The sequence below is a fragment of the Pelodiscus sinensis genome, chromosome 8 (genome assembly GCF_049634645.1).
Source record: "Pelodiscus sinensis isolate JC-2024 chromosome 8, ASM4963464v1, whole genome shotgun sequence".
In the NCBI taxonomy this organism is placed as follows: domain Eukaryota; kingdom Metazoa; phylum Chordata; order Testudines; family Trionychidae; genus Pelodiscus; species Pelodiscus sinensis.
Genome location: NC_134718.1, coordinates 71,717,273 through 71,736,359, shown reverse-complemented (window position 1 = coordinate 71,736,359; position 19,087 = coordinate 71,717,273). Strand labels below are relative to the sequence as shown.

At 48.7% G+C, this 19,087-nt stretch overlaps 1 protein-coding gene across 3 annotated transcripts in view; it reads left to right on the top strand.

Annotated features, from left to right (window-relative positions):
- Positions 1-19,087, top strand: part of NEURL1 (neuralized E3 ubiquitin protein ligase 1) — a 262,235-nt gene that overhangs the window by 155,033 nt on the left and 88,115 nt on the right. For all 3 annotated transcript variants that reach the window (XM_075935544.1, XM_006120851.4, XM_075935545.1), the window contains exons 2-3: positions 8,434-8,675; positions 15,110-15,431. In XM_075935544.1, the coding sequence (XP_075791659.1) occupies positions 8,434-8,675; positions 15,110-15,431 (564 nt within the window). The remainder of the gene's footprint in view (positions 1-8,433; positions 8,676-15,109; positions 15,432-19,087) is intronic.

Below are 19,087 nucleotides of genomic sequence, written 5' to 3'. Positions count from 1 at the left end.
CCTGCTTGCATGGCAGTCTCTTCAGATTCTACACCCAGGACCGTTATCTCGAAGTGTCTCTTAATTCTAACTCCTTGCAAAGCATTGTCTCCTTACTGGTGTTGCAGAGCTCATGGCAGAAACATGGTCCAGCCCTAGCGTGTTTTCACACAGCAGGAGCTGCTGGCGATGTTGCCAAAGCAGGGAAGAGGAGAAGGCACACAGAGCATCTGGGCCTACCAATGGACCAAGCCTCATTGTCTTCACCGGAATTGAATGCAGGTTGCAGGGGGTCTGTGGTTATGTGGCCTGTGATTTCAGCCTCCAATGCATAAGTGTGGAGAAATCTGCAAGAGGAATATCACTCAAAGGTTTCCTCCCAGTTAGTCTCCTACAAAATGGAGCAATCAGATTCTGTGTTAACTTCTGAAATGACCCTGTGTAATTTGAAAGCTTGTTTTTCTCACGGGTTTTTCCAGTAAAAAAAAATATCACCTTGCCCAGCTTATTCTCTACTAATAGCCTGGAACCAACACGGCCATCACAGCGCTGCATTCAGCAGTGTTTCTGTCAGGTATGATTTGAAAACTTTGGTCTGTCTTGATTTTTACCCGTCTCGGGGGAGGGGCGGATGCTGTTCTCAGTAACACTTATAAATCCGAAAGAAACCTGCTGAAGCCAATGGTGTTTCACTGTACTTGTAGCCGTCTGGCAGACACAAATATCTGGGGTGGTGTTTTGGTACAGATGCGACGCTGTTCTTGTGTGACTCACAGGATCTGTTGTCTTGTGGTATTTGTGGGAGGCCTTGGGGGATGCAGGCTGTTTTTATCATTATAACGTGTCATCATACCCACTGTTATGTCACCGGGGAGCGTTACTCCCTTGCTGGTTTACAAGTCATGCTGTGCAGTAAGAGCCTTGCTCTTAAATTGCCGCCCTCTCTGAAACCTACATTTCTTTGCAAAGTTTGTTTCTGAGCCACTTTTCTCATCTTCCTGGGGTAACATATCACTTGTGGCAGCAGAGCTTCATGAACCAGATTCTCAGCTGTGGTAACTCCACTGACGTCAACAGCGCGGCCCCATTTTGTATCAGCAGAGAATCCGGCCTTGCGAATTTACCTTAGCTCCATATCGCGCCATTGAATCCCGGAGGAGGGGGTAATCTAAAAGGACTGTATTCTGCGTCACTGGGACAGCATGTGAGCAGTAGCATTTGCGATCAACATGCAGAGTCACATCGTGATTTTTAATCAGAGAATATGGAAAAGTTCAGACTGTGGATCGGGTCTCAGGGTTATGGGTGCTTTTAACAAAGGGTTCTATGAAGTGTACTCGGCCAAATCCTAACATGCTTGTATAACCTTCTTGCTGGTATGTGCAACGTGTCCTCCTCTGTGCCCAGTCCATAGAGAAATGTATCTGCTACAGCCTACATCTACAGAGGCCACCTCTTTTAGGTCAAGCTGTAGAGGGGTGGGGAACCTTTTTTGAGTCAGGGGCTGCTGACACATAGAAAAATCAGTTTGGGGACCACACAAAAGTGAGAAGCAAAAAAACTTACATGGGCCCCAATTGCGAAGGAGAAAGACACTCCCCACATTCCCCTCGCACACCAGAGCCTAGGACGGCCCAGGCTAGTTGATTTTTGTGGGGCCCCCTAGGCTCTGGATGGAGCCAAAAATGCAGGGTTCAGTGTGTAGGAGGCCTCTGTCAGGAAGTGGGCTTGCGGTGTGGGGGTATGGGTGGGAGAGGGGGTGCAGGAGTGGATTGGGATGTGGGGTCTGGGTGAAAGGGGGTACAGGAGTGGATTGGGATGTGGGGTCTGGGTGAAAGGGGGTACAGGAGTGGATTGGGATGTGGGGTGGGGTCTGGGCAAAAGAGGGGGTGCAGGAGTGGCCTAGGATTGGGGGTGGGATTCTGTGTAGGAGGTAGGGTGCGGAAGTGGCGAGAGGGCAGAAGCAGGCTGGAGGTGTGGGGTCTGGGTGGCAGGTTGGGTGCAGGAATGGGAAGAAGGTTAGGGCCTGGGTGGGAGGGGGGTGCAGGTGTAGGCTGGGGGTGGAGGGTCTGGTCAGGAGGGGGTGCAGGAGCGGGGTGGAGGTTGGGGATCTGGGCTGGTGTTTGGGTGCAGGAGCAGGTTGGGGTGGGGAGTCTGAGTGATGACGGGCACTTACCTGGCACAGATCTCTAGGGACGCACATGTGTCCCGCCCCCTTGCCCCTCTCCGCCCGCCGCTCCCAGGCACCGCCCCCTGCTGCTCCCATTGTCTGTGATTACAGCCAATCGGCGTGACAGGGGAAAAGCCTCCAGGAAGCACTTTGCTACTCTGCCATTTCCCCAGCCAGGGAGTGGGAACAGCAGTGCATGGAAGAGCCTGTGGGTCAGATCTGGCGCTGGTGTTCCTGACTCCAGCCCACAAGGCTTGGGGCTCCACCCACCTCACAAGGGACTGCGGGGGAGGAGTGCCAGTGTGGGTTCCCGGATGCTTGAGGGGGGAGCCCGAGCCTCGGGGTCCAGATCCAGGCAAGCCGGGGGCCGGATCCAAGCCCCGGGCTGTAGGTTCCCCACCGTGCATTACATACTCATGTGTTTAGCTTTGAAGATGAGGCTTGGCTGAGACAGTGACCACCACACTAACTCACTTTTGGAAAGGAAGTTTTGCCCTGGGAAGAACTAAGCAAGGACCTTAGTATCTGGCCAATCACAACCATTATCACTGCAAGGCACCAACGTTCATATCGGGCTATCGCCATCCGTTTTATTAAGGACCATTTGCTGAGGTCCTCACTCAGGCAAACTTCTTAAGGACCCAAAGAGTTGGTCTTTAAATAAAGAATGGGAGAAGGAAATCTCTTTCTCTATCTGTGTTAATAACCTGCTGCACCTGGATTTTAGTAGAGTCAGTTTCCCCAATTCCCGAGGCTTGTGATCTCGTGGGATACACTTAGGCTGCGTCTAGACTGGCATGATTTTCCGCAAATGCTTTTAACGCAAAAGTTTTCCGTTAAAAGCATTTGCAGAAAAGAGTGTCTAGATTGGCACGGATGCTTTTCCGCAAAACCACTTTTTGCGGAAAAGCGTCTGTGCCAATCTAGACATGGTTTTGCGCAAGAAAGCCCTGATCGCCATTTTTGCCATCGGGGCTTTTTTGTGCAAAACAGTTTTTAGCTGTCTACACTGGCCCTCTTGCGCAAATATATTTGCGCAAGAGGGCTTTTTCCCAAATGGGAGCAGCATAGTATTTGCGGAAGAACACTGACAATCTTACATTAGATCGTCAGTTTTCTTGCGGAAATTCAAGCGGCCAGTGTAGACAGCTGGCAAGTTTTTCCGCAAAAGCAGTTGCTTTTGCGGAAAAACTTGCCAGTCTAGACGCAACCTTAGTGTCTGTTTAAAATGCAAAGGTCACATTATGAGCCTCTCAGGTGTTCTAAGATGACTTCATTCCTGCTTCCACTCTGCAGTGCTAAATCATCACTGGAAATACATATCCTTCCGCTATTGGTCCTGCAGAATGGCACAGCTCCCCAGGGCTGCATACTGCTGCTACAGCAGATGCACCGGACATATGCCGCACTGTTATTCCAGCCTGTTTAGAAAGCTGAGAGCCGTTTTGGTCTTTCCCTTTCCCTGTTTGAAAAGCGCATGATGTCCTGCCGAGAGCGACAACCCACCTTACAATCATGGCAATAAGACTGAAGCTTTCAGCTCCTCTGTGCAAGTCCAGTAAAATGTTTTCCAAAACCTTTTTATGTCCTTGAGTTTGGCTGTTAAACTTGTTGGCAGTTACGGCTGGATCATAACAACACATGCTGGGCTGCAAGGCCTGAAAAGAATATTTGGTTCACCTAGCCCAGTGGGCTCCAACTTTCTAACCGCAAGATCACTTTTTCAATTTAAGTGCAATGTAAGAGTTACCTCAGACCCAGATAGGGCCTAGGTGGGAGGGAGTGCAGGAGAGGGCTGGGGGTTTCAGGGATCTGTGAGGGTGGTAGGATGCAGGAGTGGGCTGGGAGTGGGTGTGCAAGAGGGGGGAGGGAGCAGGAGGGGGATGCAAGAGCAGTGTGGGGTTGGGGGCCTGGAAGTGTGTTAAGGGTGCAGGCGCAGGCTGGGGGTGGAGTAGCAAAAATGTTCATGGGAACATCTGAGGGGGGAAAAATCCCTTTGATGCAGCTTTGTCAATGCAGCTTTCCCTAAGATGAGTCTGGCTTTTAGGAACCTGTCATTTTACCAATAAAGTAAATTATCCAGAAACCAAGTCATTTTCTGTAGTCTCTCAAAAGTACCAGGAGCACGCGGCTCGCTGTACCAATGGCAAAAAGACCTGAGAGGCGTCCTAGACGTTAGAGATGAAATTCCTCCCCTGGAATACTGTGTTCCGTTCTCGTCACTCTGGCCCAGATATTCAAAAATATTTAGGTGCCTAACTCTCATCTGTGGGACCTGGACCTTTGAGGATTTGGGCGTCTGTTAACAGGAGGCTGGGCCCTAGGCAAGCTGGCAAGCCTGGAAGCCATGCTCCCAGAAGGTGTAGGGCCTCGGGCGGGGAAAGAGGCAGCCAGCCTTCAGCACGGCCTGGAACATGCTGTGTCCACTGCCCCGCCTCCAGAGCTGCCCGGATGCTCTGCACAGAATTCTAGCTGCAGCCAGGAGCCCTTTTAAAAGCTGGTCCCTGGGGAGTTTCCTGCTTTAGCTTTCCCTCTGTCGGCAGCCCTGGCTGTTTCTAGGAGGGTATAACAAAAATAGAAAGGCAACTAAGCGATCAGCAATGGCAAAAATTAAAGGTTTGGAAAAACTTCCATCTGCAGCCAGATTGAAATGACTGGGGTTGTTTACTTTAGAAAGGAGACCAATGAGCCAACACAATAGAGGCCAATGAAGTACTGAATAGTGTAGATAAGAGCAAGGAGGAGTTAAAGACCTTAGAGACTAACGGATTTTTGTGGGCAGAAACCCACTCTGTATTTTCCATTCCATGCGTCTGACGGAGCCAGGCATAAATATACTAGCATATGAGAAGAAGGGTTGCAGACTAACATGGCTACCCTGCTGATACTTGTCAACAGTATAGATAAGGTAGATAAAGCACCTCTGTTCACCCTATCTCATGTTCAGTGAAATTGAGAGGAAGCAGATTTAAAATGGATGAAAGGAACTATTTTTCACAGAATACATATTTAGCCTTAGGAACTCATTGCCACAAGATATCACGAGGCCAAGAACATAGCAGGATTCAGAAACGGATTGGACATGTATATGAATAACATATCCAGAGTAGTTATGACTTTTTAAAAATCTGAGAGTTTTGCAAGGGAATAAAATCTCTTCCCTCAGGGCCTTTCCCTACATATGTGTTTCGGAAGAAACTTCCACAGCTTATCCCATATCTGCCTACTGCAGGGTTCCCGTCTCTTCCTTTGAATTACCAGGTACTATCAGAGCATGGTACTGGACTGCATTCGCCCCATCAGTCACTTTACACCTGACCTATATTCTAGTGGAAAATACTAATCTTTAGTTCTTTCTTGCTGGCTGCTCCACTTGTCCTCTTCCCATACCTTCCCAGCTGCCATTCTCCATGCGCGCTTTCCATGCCAGCTGTTGCTCTTACAAGTCTCCCACTCCACTGGGTCAAAAAATCCAGTATTTTCTATTGATATGCTTTATCTGTTATGCTGATTTCATAGAATTCAGATGAAGTGTATCAATAAAAACACTTAATTCTATAAGCCCTGCCCTTAACCCACGTGCTAGGCTGTGTGTGAAAAGGCAGATGACTTACTCTCACTATAATGAGTGTTTTGTGTTGTAACTGCTGTGTGTTGTGTATGTGTCCAGACCCCTATTAATGCAGGATTATTATCTACAGTAGTTTTCTTCTCCTGTAGATGTCTGTCTTAGTTTTGCAAGTCCTAGGTGATGGCATTTCTTCCACATCTAATGAGAAAATGATGAAAGGGTGAATTAAGAACAATTGGTCCCTTAGCTAGATAAGCAACAAGGCTTAGTCACAGTTCTGATTAAAATCTAAACTTTTCCAAAAGTTTAGATTCTGGTTCAGACCCAGTACAATAACAGCCTTAAGAAACCAAGTCTGGATACAGATTTAAACTACCCCAGTGTCTAGAAAGAGTGGGGTCCAGTTCTGACGATCTGTTGCTATCTAGATTAAAGATTATGTAGCATTATTGTTTTGCCCACAGTAATTGAGGCAGATGTATTTTTATGACTCTCTGGTATTCATACGAAGACGCCACTGTGGCCAACTACACTGCCCAAGGAATTTTCATAGAATCATAGAATAATAGGACTGGAAGGGACCTCAAGAGGTCATAGAGTCCAGCCCCCCGCCCTCAAGGCAGGACCAAGCTCCATCTACACCATCCCTGACAGACGTCTATCTAACCTGTTCTTAAATATCTCCAGAGAGGGAGATTCCACCACCTCCCTTGGCAATTTATTCCAATATTTGACCACCCTGACAGTTAGGAATTTTTTCCTAATGTCCAATCTAAACCTCCCCTGCTGCACTTTAAGCCCATTACTCCTTGTCCTGTCCTCAGAAACCAAGAGGAACAAATTTTCTCCTTCCTCCTTGTGACACCCTTTTAGATATTTGAAAACCGCTATCATGTCCCCCCCTTAGTCTTCTTTTTTCCAAACTAAACAAGCCCAGTTCATGAAGCCTGGCTTCATAGGTCATGTTCTCTAGACCTTTAAGCATTCTTGTCGCTCTTCTCTGTACCCTTTCCAATTTCTCCACATCTTTCTTGAAATGTGGCGCCCAGAACTGGACACAGTACTCCAGCTGAGGCCTAACTAGTGCAGAGTAGAGCGGCAGAATGACTTCACGAGTTTTGCTTACAACACATCTGTTGATACAACCTAGAATCATATTTGCTTTTTTTGCAACAGAGTCACACTGTTGACTCATATTCAACTTGTGGTCCACAATGACCCCTAGATCCCTTTCCGCCATGCTCCTTCCTAGACAGTCATTTTGTCATTTGATGCTTCCTTCCATGCAGCCCATGACGATTACAGAGTTTATTGGTGTTTAGTTTCAGAGGGGTAGCCGTATTAGCCTGTACCTGCAAAAACAACAAGGAGCCCTATGGCCCCTTAAAGACTAACAGTTTTATTTGGGGATAAGCTTTCATGGATTAAAACCACTTGAATGTGAAAAAGTTGGTTTTGACCCACGAAAGCTGATGCCCAAATAAATCTGTTAGGGTATGTCTACACGAGCTCGTTAGTTCAAGCTAGATAGGCAAATGAGGGCAACCGGAGCTTCATTTGCATGTTCCCGGCGCCGCCATTTTTAAATCCCCCTTAGTCCGAACTAACTGCCCGCGGCTAGACGCGGCAGTTAAACGTTAATTCGAACTAGCTCCTTAGTTCGAATTAACTGTTACTCCTCGTGGAATGCATTGCTCACACAGGAGTTAACGTCTGTTTCTCATGTAACATCAAATAATCAATGTATTTCTGTGGATAGTCTGTTCTTTATTTCTGTGACTCCCCCCCACTTGTGAACATATGTGCTGTATTGTGCATGTGAAGAAGGAGGCAGATGACTTGCTCTCAATATGACGATTGTTTTGTGTTCAAACCAATGTGTGCTTTGTATGCTGTGGAGAAACAAAGAAGAATCAATTCGTTCATAAACCAGCAAAACTGCTGTAGTGACCAGGTCAATTAATTTATAAACCGTCTCTTTGGATCCCTGGCTAGATGTGCACATAATCCCTGCCTGCTTCATGCACCTCTTAGCTTCCTCGCTCCCCTCTCCCCCGAACATTAGCTCCTCATTCCTGAATGAAGGTTTAAAAAAAGGATTTCTCCTCAGTTTGCAGCTTGGGAACCATTGGGGCGCAGGGGGGGCATGTTGGTTGGTGCAGGAGACCATCTGGTTGGCAACAGAAGGCTGCTGGGTGGGGAGTGTGACAGTGAGCAAGGTGCAGGAGGAGGCTGGACAGAACAGTATCTTGGGGGCAAGCGGAGGGGTGGCGCTGCAGTTGGAGGGTAAGGGGGGAAAAGGCAGTTCAGGTGTAGCTGGATCTTGGTGGCAAGTGGCAGAGGAGCAGCTGTGGAGCAGGGAGTAGCAGCCGTCTGTGCATGCAGGGGCACATGCATGTTTGAAGGTAAATTTTCAGAGCTGAGTTTTGCCCTCTTTTTCTGAAAATGTCCTTGACACTTTCCATACGCTCCCCGTGCCATGCTCTGCCCCCTCGGACTGGCTAGAGGGCCGCTGTCTGTGCGATTATAGATTTGTATTACAGTCAAGACACTGCAGAAAGACTTTTTAGTGATTTCTGATGTTGGGATTTAGACTCGCTCTTATCTCACCTAGCAGATCCCTCCAACATAGCCTTGTGATTTGGCACTGAGAGCGTCTCATTATTACTCACATCACAGTTAAAGTGTCACTTTCTTTTCTATGCTGTCTCAGACTCTATAGGTGGACCCTTTCCGGCTTCCTCTCACCGATGCCACCACAAGCAGAAGCACTGTCTGCCCATCCCGCAGTGCGGCACTTTGTCTGTCAGTCCGCTGCTTTTTCACCCCCACACCAAGGGGTCCCAGATCATCATGGACACGGCCCAGAAGGCAGTGAAACGGCAGGCCAGCTTCTGCAATGCCATTACCTTCAGCAACCGGCCAATCATGGTCTATGAGCAAGTCAGGCTAAAGGTGAGTAAATGACTCTTGCCTCGTTGCCATTGTAACTGCCTTAAGTGCTGGCAGGGAGGGCAAGGGGGTAAATGCTCTAGGTGTAAAATATGAGTGAGTTACTGCAGAACCTGTATAAACATTGTTCCCAGAGGAGCATAGGCAGGAGTCCATGCTAAGAGAAGTATGGCTCATAGTAGTGTATGTGTGTCAACACAGAGATAGGTTGCTCATTAGGATGTCTTATGTCTAGTAACAGATGTCTTCATGCAATTCAGTCAACCTGTGGAACTCCTTGCCAGAGGATATTGCGAAGGCCAAGACTATAACAGGGTTAAAAAATAGCTAGATACATTCATGGAGGATAGGTCTGCCTATGGCTTTTAGCCAGGATGGGCAGGGATGGAGTTCCTAGCCTCTGTTTGTCAGAAGCCAGATAAGGGTGATAAGAGAGGGATTGCTAGATGATTCCCTGTTCTGCTCATTCCCTCTGAGGCACCTGGGATTGGCCACTGTGTCGGCAGACAGGACACCGGGCTAGATGGACCTTTGGCCTGACCCAGTGTGGCTGTGCTTATGTTTGCCGTCCCTTTCCTGGGACCCAGGTTCTTGATCTCACAGTCTTTGTGCCTGTGCCATCCTGGTGCCTTAATATAATTAATTGTGTGTCTTATCTAGGAGCCCTAGTCACAGACTAGGACCAGGCACCGTGTAGATGCAGAACAAAAAGACAGTCCCTGTCCCAAAGAAGCGCACAGAATACGACTGGAGAAAGGGCTAGGTAGATGGGGAGCACAAGGAAATGAGACCGCACCTGTCAGCCTGACAGACGACACTGTCCACACTCCAGCGGCCTGAGTGTCTTTCTTTGCGGGCATTGCAGAAGAGAGTTTGAGGAGGAATATGACAGAGGGTAATGAGGCTGCTTTTCAGGGAGCTCCTCCCAAGCATGCGGGAGGAGCACAAAGATGCTTGCTCAAAAACGTAACTAGCCAGCGATGAAGGCTGGCATCATGGGCTTACTCAGGCTGCATCGAGGGTGGACTTGTCGATGGTGCGTGAGAGAGAAGCTGCGTGTGGCGAGGTAACGAAGGGCCTTGAATGTGGAAACCTGGCAGCTTGTGTCTGATGGGCTCCGGAGAGGGGAGCCGGTAGAGGGGTGCCAAGAGAGGGGTCAGCCTGGTCAGAGCGGTGGGCAGGGAGAACAAGCTTTGCAGTAGCAGAGTCTGAGCCTTCCAGAATTGCCCCTGGCGAGGTCAGAGACGAGGCGGTTGCAGAATTCCCACTTGGTCACTGGCGCCAGGCTGGTTCCCCGCCATTGTGGGTCATGTACTTGCAGGGTGACACAGATTTGGGGTTCTCCTATAGGATTTGGGGTTCTCCTATAGGACAACACTTCCCCTGCCCAGATGTCCCTTTGCACCAAAGCCTTCAGCCACCACAAGCAGCCTGACATATAGATCATGCGCTCTTTCTTGTCCTGAGAACTGTTCCCAGCGGATGCGTTTAGCTAGGGCTCCTTAGGCTGCACCACCGTTAAAGCATAGCCAAAGGCTTGGAGGTTCTTCCATTCAATTCAGAGAAGACCCTTGGACGTCTCTGAAATATGCAAAGCTCTTGGGTGTGCAAATGTGGAACCTGAACTTGGAGCTGAGCGTTTATTGGGAGGCACCAAGCCTCCTCATTCCCATTGAATTCAGTAGGAAATGAGAACCCGCAACAACAGTGTTCCTCTAAATGTTTCCATCCACATGCAGAATAAATTTTATGTGCACTGAACATGTGCGGATGTGCACCACCAATAGAAATTGGTGGGAGCTCTGCTAATCAGCTGGGAGGCATTTGAATCTCTTCTGGGTGGCCATCCAAGTACTCAGTTAACAAGGAACACTTCAATGCCTCTCCAGCTCTGGCCCCTTACTTTGAAAACTCCCTCAAACAGGCTTCTATATATCTGATTCCTCCTGTTTCCATGCAGGCGGGAAGTGCAGCAGGCCTGACCTAGTTGCCTGGGATTGTTGGCTAATAGCTGAGAAAAGCAGAGACAAATGACCCTGACTACTAACGAGATGGTTGGGGTGGGAGACAGCTGTTAACTAATTACTTTGCATTTGAAACACCTCACCAAAGGTTTTCATTTTAGGCAAAGTTCATGGGCAAAACTAAGATTTTGTCAGATATTTTTAGTAAAAGTCACGGATGGGTCTTGGAGAAAAAAAGAAAAATTCGAGGAAGTCGTAACCTACCTGTGGCCTTTACCAAAAAATATCCTTGACAAAATGGGGATCCGCTGGGCCCACGTCGCCTGAAGTGTGGCAGCTGCACAGTAGCTAGAACCCATCTCCAGCAGCTGGGGACTGTGGAGTATCCCTGCAGCTCCGGGAGTTCTCACCCTGCCAGGGAGGGCAAGGAGCTGTGAGGTGCCCCTGCTTCCTGTAACTCCAGGGGCCTGCAGCCTCCAGCAGCAGCTGGAGCAGCTCTAGACCCCCCCCCTCCACCCATGGTGGGTGGGGGTTTGGCACTGAGAGCTGCAGGGCACCTCGCCACCGAAGTCTCAAAATCTGTGACTTCCGCAACCTCCGTGACAAAACTGTAGACTTTATTGTGGCTCATTTCTGAGTCCTGAACCAGTTCTCCTGTCCCTACTCAGGAAGCTGGGTGTTTATATTTGTCCATGGAGATGAGGATTTTAACTTCCAGAACACACATGAAGGCTTAGTGGGCAGGACTTTCATCTGTGCACAAGGAATTCCCAAGCAGAGCTCCCACGGAAACGAATGGCAATTCTGCACATGAAGAGTCAACAAGCATGAGCAGAAAAAGTACCCTGGGGATTGCCATAAATCTGAAGAACACTGTTGCCTTTCATTGTCTGTTTTCTGCTGATTCCCTTTCCATCTGTCTCTCTCCCACTTCCCTTCTCCCAAATGCCACCTCTAAGGCTAGAACTACACTATAGGTTTTGGAGGTTTTTTTTTAAAAAAGCTACGCAAATTGTGCTCTGCAATTTGCATAATTTTTTCCGATTGCTTTTCCGGAAGAGGTTTTTCCACCATTTGGCCCTGTCTAGACTGGGCCAAATGGTGGAAAAGCCTCCCCTTTCAGAGAAGCCCTTATTCCTCGTAGAACGAGGTATACAGGGCTCCCCGAAAGAGTGCATTTGCTCTTCCACAAGAAAAAGCGGAAGAGCAAACGCGTTCCCTGGACGCGGCGGAGTTTTTCCGGGATACCTCTGGTGTCCCAGAAAAACCCACCAGTCTAGACGTCCCCTAAGTGTTTGAGTTTTCTAAGTCAGATTTTCACCAACTTCTCTCTATGCCTCCTGTTAGGTGCGACTCCCACTGCAGGCCTACGTGAGGGCCTGTGGGACTTGCCCCTGTTTGTGAGGTGTCATTTCAGAATTAACCCTGCGCCCTTCTCTGCTGCTCTAAGAAGTCCAATAGGCAGAAGTTGTCCAGAAGGCCAGAGTGCCAGCAAATGGAGATGGCCAATGTGTGGTGGATCTGGGTTCCGGTGAGCATCCCTCATGCTCTCCCGGAGGTGGGATTCCAGGCAGTGGGTGAGGATGTGGCCAGAGTTAGTGGATCTGTGGATATTAGCAGATGGATGTAGGACGCAGCAGTCATAGAACAACTTAGCCACTGCCTTGTAGTCCCAAGCCTGTCAAATGGGGGTGGTTTGCTGAGTAGGGGATTTGGTCCTTCATTAACCATTGCCTTTTTAGCCAAAAATATGGTGGGGTTGGTTTGTTTGTCCAGCTAGGGTTTACGCTGGATTTTAACCTTGATACTAGTTTGTCTATAATGAACCTGCATTGACAACTGTGTATTTGATGGGGCTGATTAGTATAAGGGGACATACTCCCTATATCACCATATGAATATTTGCTTGGGTTGCTTGTGATGAGTGTAAAACATTGGCAAGAGACTGTGGAGCAAGTTGTACAACAAGGCCATGTTTATCTAGGGTCCCAGGAGGGTGTTTGGATTTGCAGTGAAATTGCGGCAATAAATAATCCCCAGTTTTTCAGCAACAAATGGACTTCTGTCATTTCCATTTTATATGCTTAAAGCAGTGATTCCCAGCCTTTTTCCCCATGGAGGAACCCCTAAAATAATTTTTCATATCCCGAGGAACCCCTACCTATGAAAACGTTGGCTTGGCCAGAAAAAGTTGACAGCGGAGAGTGCAATTAAACTACTGCTAAATATTTCAAGAACATTTATTTGTAAAGAGATGTTATATATATCTATCTGTCTATCTATATCTATATCTGTATATCTATATCTATATATAAATGTCAGCTTACATTATAAGAAAAAAATTGGAGCTTTTTTCCTGTATTTTTTTGTATTATCTAATCTTTTTTTCAGTATCAAATATCCTCCCCCTCCTGCCTCTCACTCTCTCTCTTCTCCTCCCCCTCCCGCCTCTCACTCTCTCTTTCTCTTCTCCTCCCCCTCCCGCCTCTCACTCTCTCTTTCTCTTCACCTCCCCCTCCCGCCTCTCACTCACGGAGCCCAAATGGCTGCTTGCTACCGCACGGTGGCCCAGCTGAGCGGTGCAGAAGTCAGCTGAGCGCCAGGGCGGGAGGCGAAGGGCATGACAGACGCTCCAGGCCCTACCCAGCATTGTTTATTCCACAATTTCTCGTGGAACCCCTGATGATGGTCTGAAGAACCCCAGGGTTCCATGGAACCCCGGTTGGGAAACACTGGCTTAAAGTAATGAAATATGCTTTATTATTGCATTTTGTTGCTCCCAGCTCACCTACTGTAGGGCTGTGATGCCATCCCATTTGACAAGCTAAGCAGGTGCCAGATCGTTTATTAAGTGGCGGGGAGATCTTTTAGGAAATCTGCAGGAAGTAGGGAGGGTTTTTCAGTAGGCAGCACTCATCACGCTGAGCCAGGAAAGAACCAGGGCTCTGGTGCAGTGCTAAGGGCTGATAGAGGTACCAGAGCATCATAGGGTTGGAATCAGGAGGTCAAAAATTGAACCCCTTGCTTAGAAGCAGGACCAGTCACAGCTCTCGTGCCACCCTTCATAGTAAGGAAGTTAAATGGAGATGATTTTAGTAGTCAATAGAATTTGTATCGATTACTCGATAGGGGAAGGCAGCCCTCCTCAGTTCTGGCTCGTGCTGGGACCAAGCTCCGCTGCGACTCTGCAATTTAAAATACAGTAGGAGCCGGGGCAGGGGGTGGGGGATTGCCTGGCTCCTGCTGCCTTTTAAATTGCAGAGCCACAGCGGGGTTTGGTCCCAGCACAAGCTGGGACTGAGCGGGGCTGCCTGCCCAGCTGATAGCGATCTCTGTCTGCTGGGGGTCCCAGCTCCTCTCTGGGTTCCCTGCAGACAGGGACGCTTTGTGGCAGCAGCCTCTGTCCACGGAGGATCCCAGCAGGAAGTTGGGACCCCTGCAGCCAGGGGCTGCTGCCAGAGCAGCCTCCCCTGCCCATTTGCTGCCTCTGATCAGAGGCAGCATGGGGGAGCGGAGAAAATGATGGGCGGAACTGAACCAGCTTTTAAGCCGGCTCCCCCCAGCATCGGCTCCTGCTTTCCTACATTGCTGCCTCTGATATAGAGGCAGTGGGAGGGGAATGTGAGTAGTCGACTCAACTACTCTCTTACATCACTACTTCACAGGAGAGGTAAAATCCTGTGAGGGGTAACGTTTTTTTGGTGCTTCTGCCCAGAGTAGGTTTGCTAGGCAGAATGCAGTTACCCCACACACTGAATTTAGTTTGTGCACCAGTGCTAATTCTATTCCCCTAGGCTGTGTCTACACTGGCAAGTTTTCCAGAAAGTCATCTGATTTTGCGGAAAAACTTGCCAGCTGTCTACACTGGCCGCTTGAATTTCCGGAAAAGCACTGACGATCTCCTGTAAAATCATCAGTGCTTTTCCGGAAAAACTATGCTGCTCCCGTTCGGGCAAAAGTCTTTTTCCGAAAGACTTTTGCCCGAAAGGGCCAGTGTAGACAGCATAGCTCTCTTTTCCGCAAAAAAGCCCTGATCGCAAAAATGGCGATCGAGGCTTTTTTGTGGAAAAGCGCGTCTAGATTGGCCACAGATGCTTTCCCGGAAAAGTGTCCTGCCAATCTAGACAGGCTTTTCCGAAAATGCTTTTAACGGAAAACTTTTCCGTTAAAAGCATTTCCGGAAAATCATGCCAGTCTAGCCGTAGCCCTACAGTATCTACTTGGTACAGTCTCTTTTAAGTTAGGCCATAACCTTTTGTTGTGTGCTGCGTAGCAGACTCCATGTCCCACCCCAGAGATGGCACCATTTTTTGGGGTGGATTAAATGGTTCTAGAATATACAGGACCCGATCCAATGGGAGCTGAGAGCACTGAGAATCCTCCAGGCACCCTTCTGTATGGCCCAGCATGGAACTCCTAGCCTGTAAAGTGCAATTGGAATGCAGGATTTTCTTATTGCTATTATCTTTGCAGATAACAAAGAAACAGTGTTGCTGGAGTGGGGCTCTCCGACTTGGATTTACTTCCAAGGATCCCTCCCGGATTAATCCTGATACGTTGCCAAAGTACGCTTGCCCGGACCTGGTTTCCCAGAGTGGATTCTGGGCCAAGGCCCTGCCAGAAGAGTTTGCAAATGAAGGAAACATCATAGCATTCTGGGTGGACAAGAAGGGACGGGTATTTTATCGGGTCAATGACTCTGCTGCCATGTTGTTCTTCAGTGGGGTGAGGACCACGGAACCCCTCTGGGCTTTGATTGACGTATACGGACTCACCCGTGGGGTGCAGCTATTAGGTAGGTGCCTTTCTGAAAATGCTATTTCTTGACTTGAGTGCTTAGAGTGTATCGACCCATGTTCTAGAACTAAGACATGATGCTGGACAATCCCTGTGATAAATTCTCCAGGTACTGTCTGTCCAGTAGATTAAAAAAAAATCCCACTCGTACCAAATCTGCCGTTGAGAAAGAGAAAGATTGTTAAATTCCATCAGAGTAAATTTTACAATCGGAACCCATAATAATTAGAGTGTTTAAAGCCAATCAAACATTTATTGTCGGAGTAGGAGGATGTTCTACAATAAATCACTAGAAACTATCAGTAAATAAAGGAATTTCTGCCAAGAGAACTTGCACCAATGAAAACTACTTCAGTGCACATACTGCAGTGTGGAATGTACTTTATAAAACTTCCTCTGTCTTGTTTTGCTTTCCCAGTTATGGGGTCGGGAAATGCATTGTATTGTTTGTGTGATTCCTTCTCTGGTGGCAATAGCACGATTCGTTGGGTAGGTGAATGGAAGATTTATAGCTCATGCTCCCTCCACACGTTCTGGGGTAAGCAGTTGTTACGTAGTGGAAAACGTTGCTTTCAAAATATTAGCTCAAAGGAACTGGATCCACTCCCTGGATCCAAAAGACTGGAAACGTGTTTGGGGGTGTGGTATGAGCTGACTTGGATCCAGAGAGGTGCAGTGCAACCTCACCTCTGAATTAATCCAGTGGGAATTGAGACAGTTTGGCCCCTCACAGGAGATGATCAGGCTGGCAGACCCAGGAGCTCTGGAGATCCCAACACTGGAGATCTTTTCGGAACAGAATGGAAGTGCCTGTTTCAAGAAGGAACTAGCTTACTGAAGAGCCGAAGATGTGGCAATGAAAGCCGAAGGGCATAGCAGGGAAACAGACACTAGTGCAGCGATGAGCAGCCAAGACTAGTGAGTGGGTTGCAGGAGTGGCCCTTCTTCATTTCAGAGGACCCTCGTGGTGGGCAGCCTGAGGTCTGTGGCCCACTGGGGTTCCACGTGCAGCCTGTGCACTTCTTCTCTGCCTCCTACCTCCCCGAATCTGCTGGTTCGTACTCCGTCCCTGCTCCTCCCCCAGCCTCCCAGAGCTTGAACAGCTGTGGATTCATGGTGCTCCGAAAGCGCTAGGAGGGAGGGGAGCAGTAGGAAGTGCGGGGCTGCCGTGTGCGAGAAGGGGGCAGACATGGAGTCTGCGGGCCACAGATGGAGCTCCAGTGCTGCAGGTGGCTCTCCACTGATTTAGCACCTCAGCATGTAATGCTGGTCACTTGGGCTTTGTTGTCACTAGGAAAAGCAAGGTGTTCTTCAACTGCGGTAGCTCACCCATGATAACCAGCACGAGGTAAAATCTTAACAGAGACTGCATCTGTCGTTTGAACGCAAGTTAGCACGTGGAGGTGAAGCCCTAGGGTTTGCCCTGCTAACTTGTGGAAAACTATAGACTTGCCTTCACTGGGATTTTACCTTGTGTTCGCTGACATGTGGTAAGGCCACGTCGGTGCTGGTAGGGAAGAGTCAGCTGGATTTGACAGCTCTGTCCTGCGTCCTGCTTCACTCATTGCTACTAAAACAGGGTGGCAACAGTGGATGTAGGGGTGTACAGCAGTAAGCAAAGTAACGCTGAATTCATGAGGCAAAGGGCCTGCCTACACTATAAGGGGATTTCTAACGTGTCTATGTGTTGCGCATTAATTAGCCTGTGTAGACCCAGTTGGTGTGCAGTTCCCAGTACACTAGACCCAGTGCACTAGTGAGTTTCCTAGTGCACTTGAATGCAGTGCAGTTGGACACAGCACAAACAGTGTCACACCCATGTTATCCCGCCATGCAGACAAACTTAAAGAAGCTCTAGGATCAAGCTGTGCACACCTTCTCCTTAAAATAAAAAAGCCAGCCCCTCCGACCGCACGAGCAGGAGTCCTAAAGGCAGCGCTTTGCTTTGTCACAAGAGGATGAGGCTTTATCGTTTGTGGGGCACAAGCAGCTGCGCCCATATTCTGTTAACGGACGTTGGGCCAAGAAGGTGATGACTGTATCGGGAGCTAGAATTGGCAGCTTTTGTCTTGGGGCGGAGGGTTCAGATACGAGGTACTTGGGAAGTGGCACCAAAGTCTCACAAGCTGTTCACCTGAGATGTTTGTCCCTCCAAATGCCATCCCATGATGGATGTTTGCAGAGATCAGCCACACCCCTCGCTCCAAGCTAGGCATTTGGTTTCAAAATGCCCACAGTGATGGTCTCTCATTCTATGTTTTCCCTGTGTTCTGCCTTACCCGTTTCACCCTGTATCACCCTAAGTACGGAGATCTAAGCAGCAGCTCCCTTGCACTGGACAGTCCTTGCCCGGCCATTGACCCATCCATAGTGGGGCCAGTTCTGCTGTGCCTGTGCCGCCAACATTTTAATTTGGGCTCTTGCTGGCATGCACCCTTCCAATGGAACAGGCTGCTTCCGAGGGTATGTAGTTGACATTTATAGCACGTCACAGCCGATTTCAGCGGGCTTCAGTCCCCACAACTGTGCTGAAGTGTCTGACTCTTGATTCATCAGTGTGAAGCACTAGAACGCATGCAGCATCTAACGTCTTACGACCTCGGATCTCTAGATCTTACGTGCTCATTTTTAATGCAGGCATCTAGACATGTTTTGCAGGCTGAACTTTTCTCCAAAGTTCAGGAACCAGAACTATGGAGTTTTTTATTTTGAGTCTGTCCTATTTTTAATATCACCTAGTAACAAGGAGAGGGGCAAATCATGCCACCAGGGGCTCACAGAGGTCCCAGTGGAGTTAGTGAAGCCAGGTGCGTACACTGAAGATACTCATGGGTTCATAGAATTTAAGGTCGGAAGGGACCATCATGATCATCTGCTCTGACCTCCTGCACGTTGCAGGCAACAGAACCACATCCTCCCCCTCCTGTGACAGACCCCTAACCTCTGGCTGAGTTACCAAAGTCCTTAAATCATGGTTTAAAGACTTGAAGTTACAGAGGGTTTGATGTTTACACTTGTTTAAACCTGTAAGTGACCCATATCCCATGCTGGGTGAAAATTCCCCAAAGTATCTGCCAATCTAACCTGGGGGGGGGAGGGGAGCAATATCTTCCAGATCCCAAATGATTTTCTTTTTGGAAAAAAGTAGTTGTTCTGTCGAATGCCTTTGTCAGTGTGGCTCGGGGCAGATAGAACGACTCCATTATTGTTATGTTGGAATTATACTGCTAGTTAAGAGGTCTGTATGGCTATCCATGTTTTCATCCCAGATGCCTTTTTTTTTTAATGACCCGCCAGTGCTTCCTGGTCACAGTACAGGTAGCAGAGGGGAGGAAGACCTGTCCTTGGTGACTTCCCCTTCCCCCCCACTCCTGCGCTGCAGCCAGGGGCTGGGGGCTGGGGGAGGGGTATGAGGCAAGGGGCCATTTATCTGGTCCAGTGACTGGCAAGATGGTGAGCCCTGGCTCTAGCTGGCCACACTCTTGGTAGTGCAGCTCCCCCGCAATGGTCACTCTGTAGTATAGCTGCCCCCCACGCTCGCTGCCCCCCCAGTGGTCACTCTGCAGTATAGCTGATCTTCCGATCAGCCTCCTCCATGTCCATGTTATGGGAGACAATCCTGTTTCAGACAGATCCTATTTTCCTAGCACAACC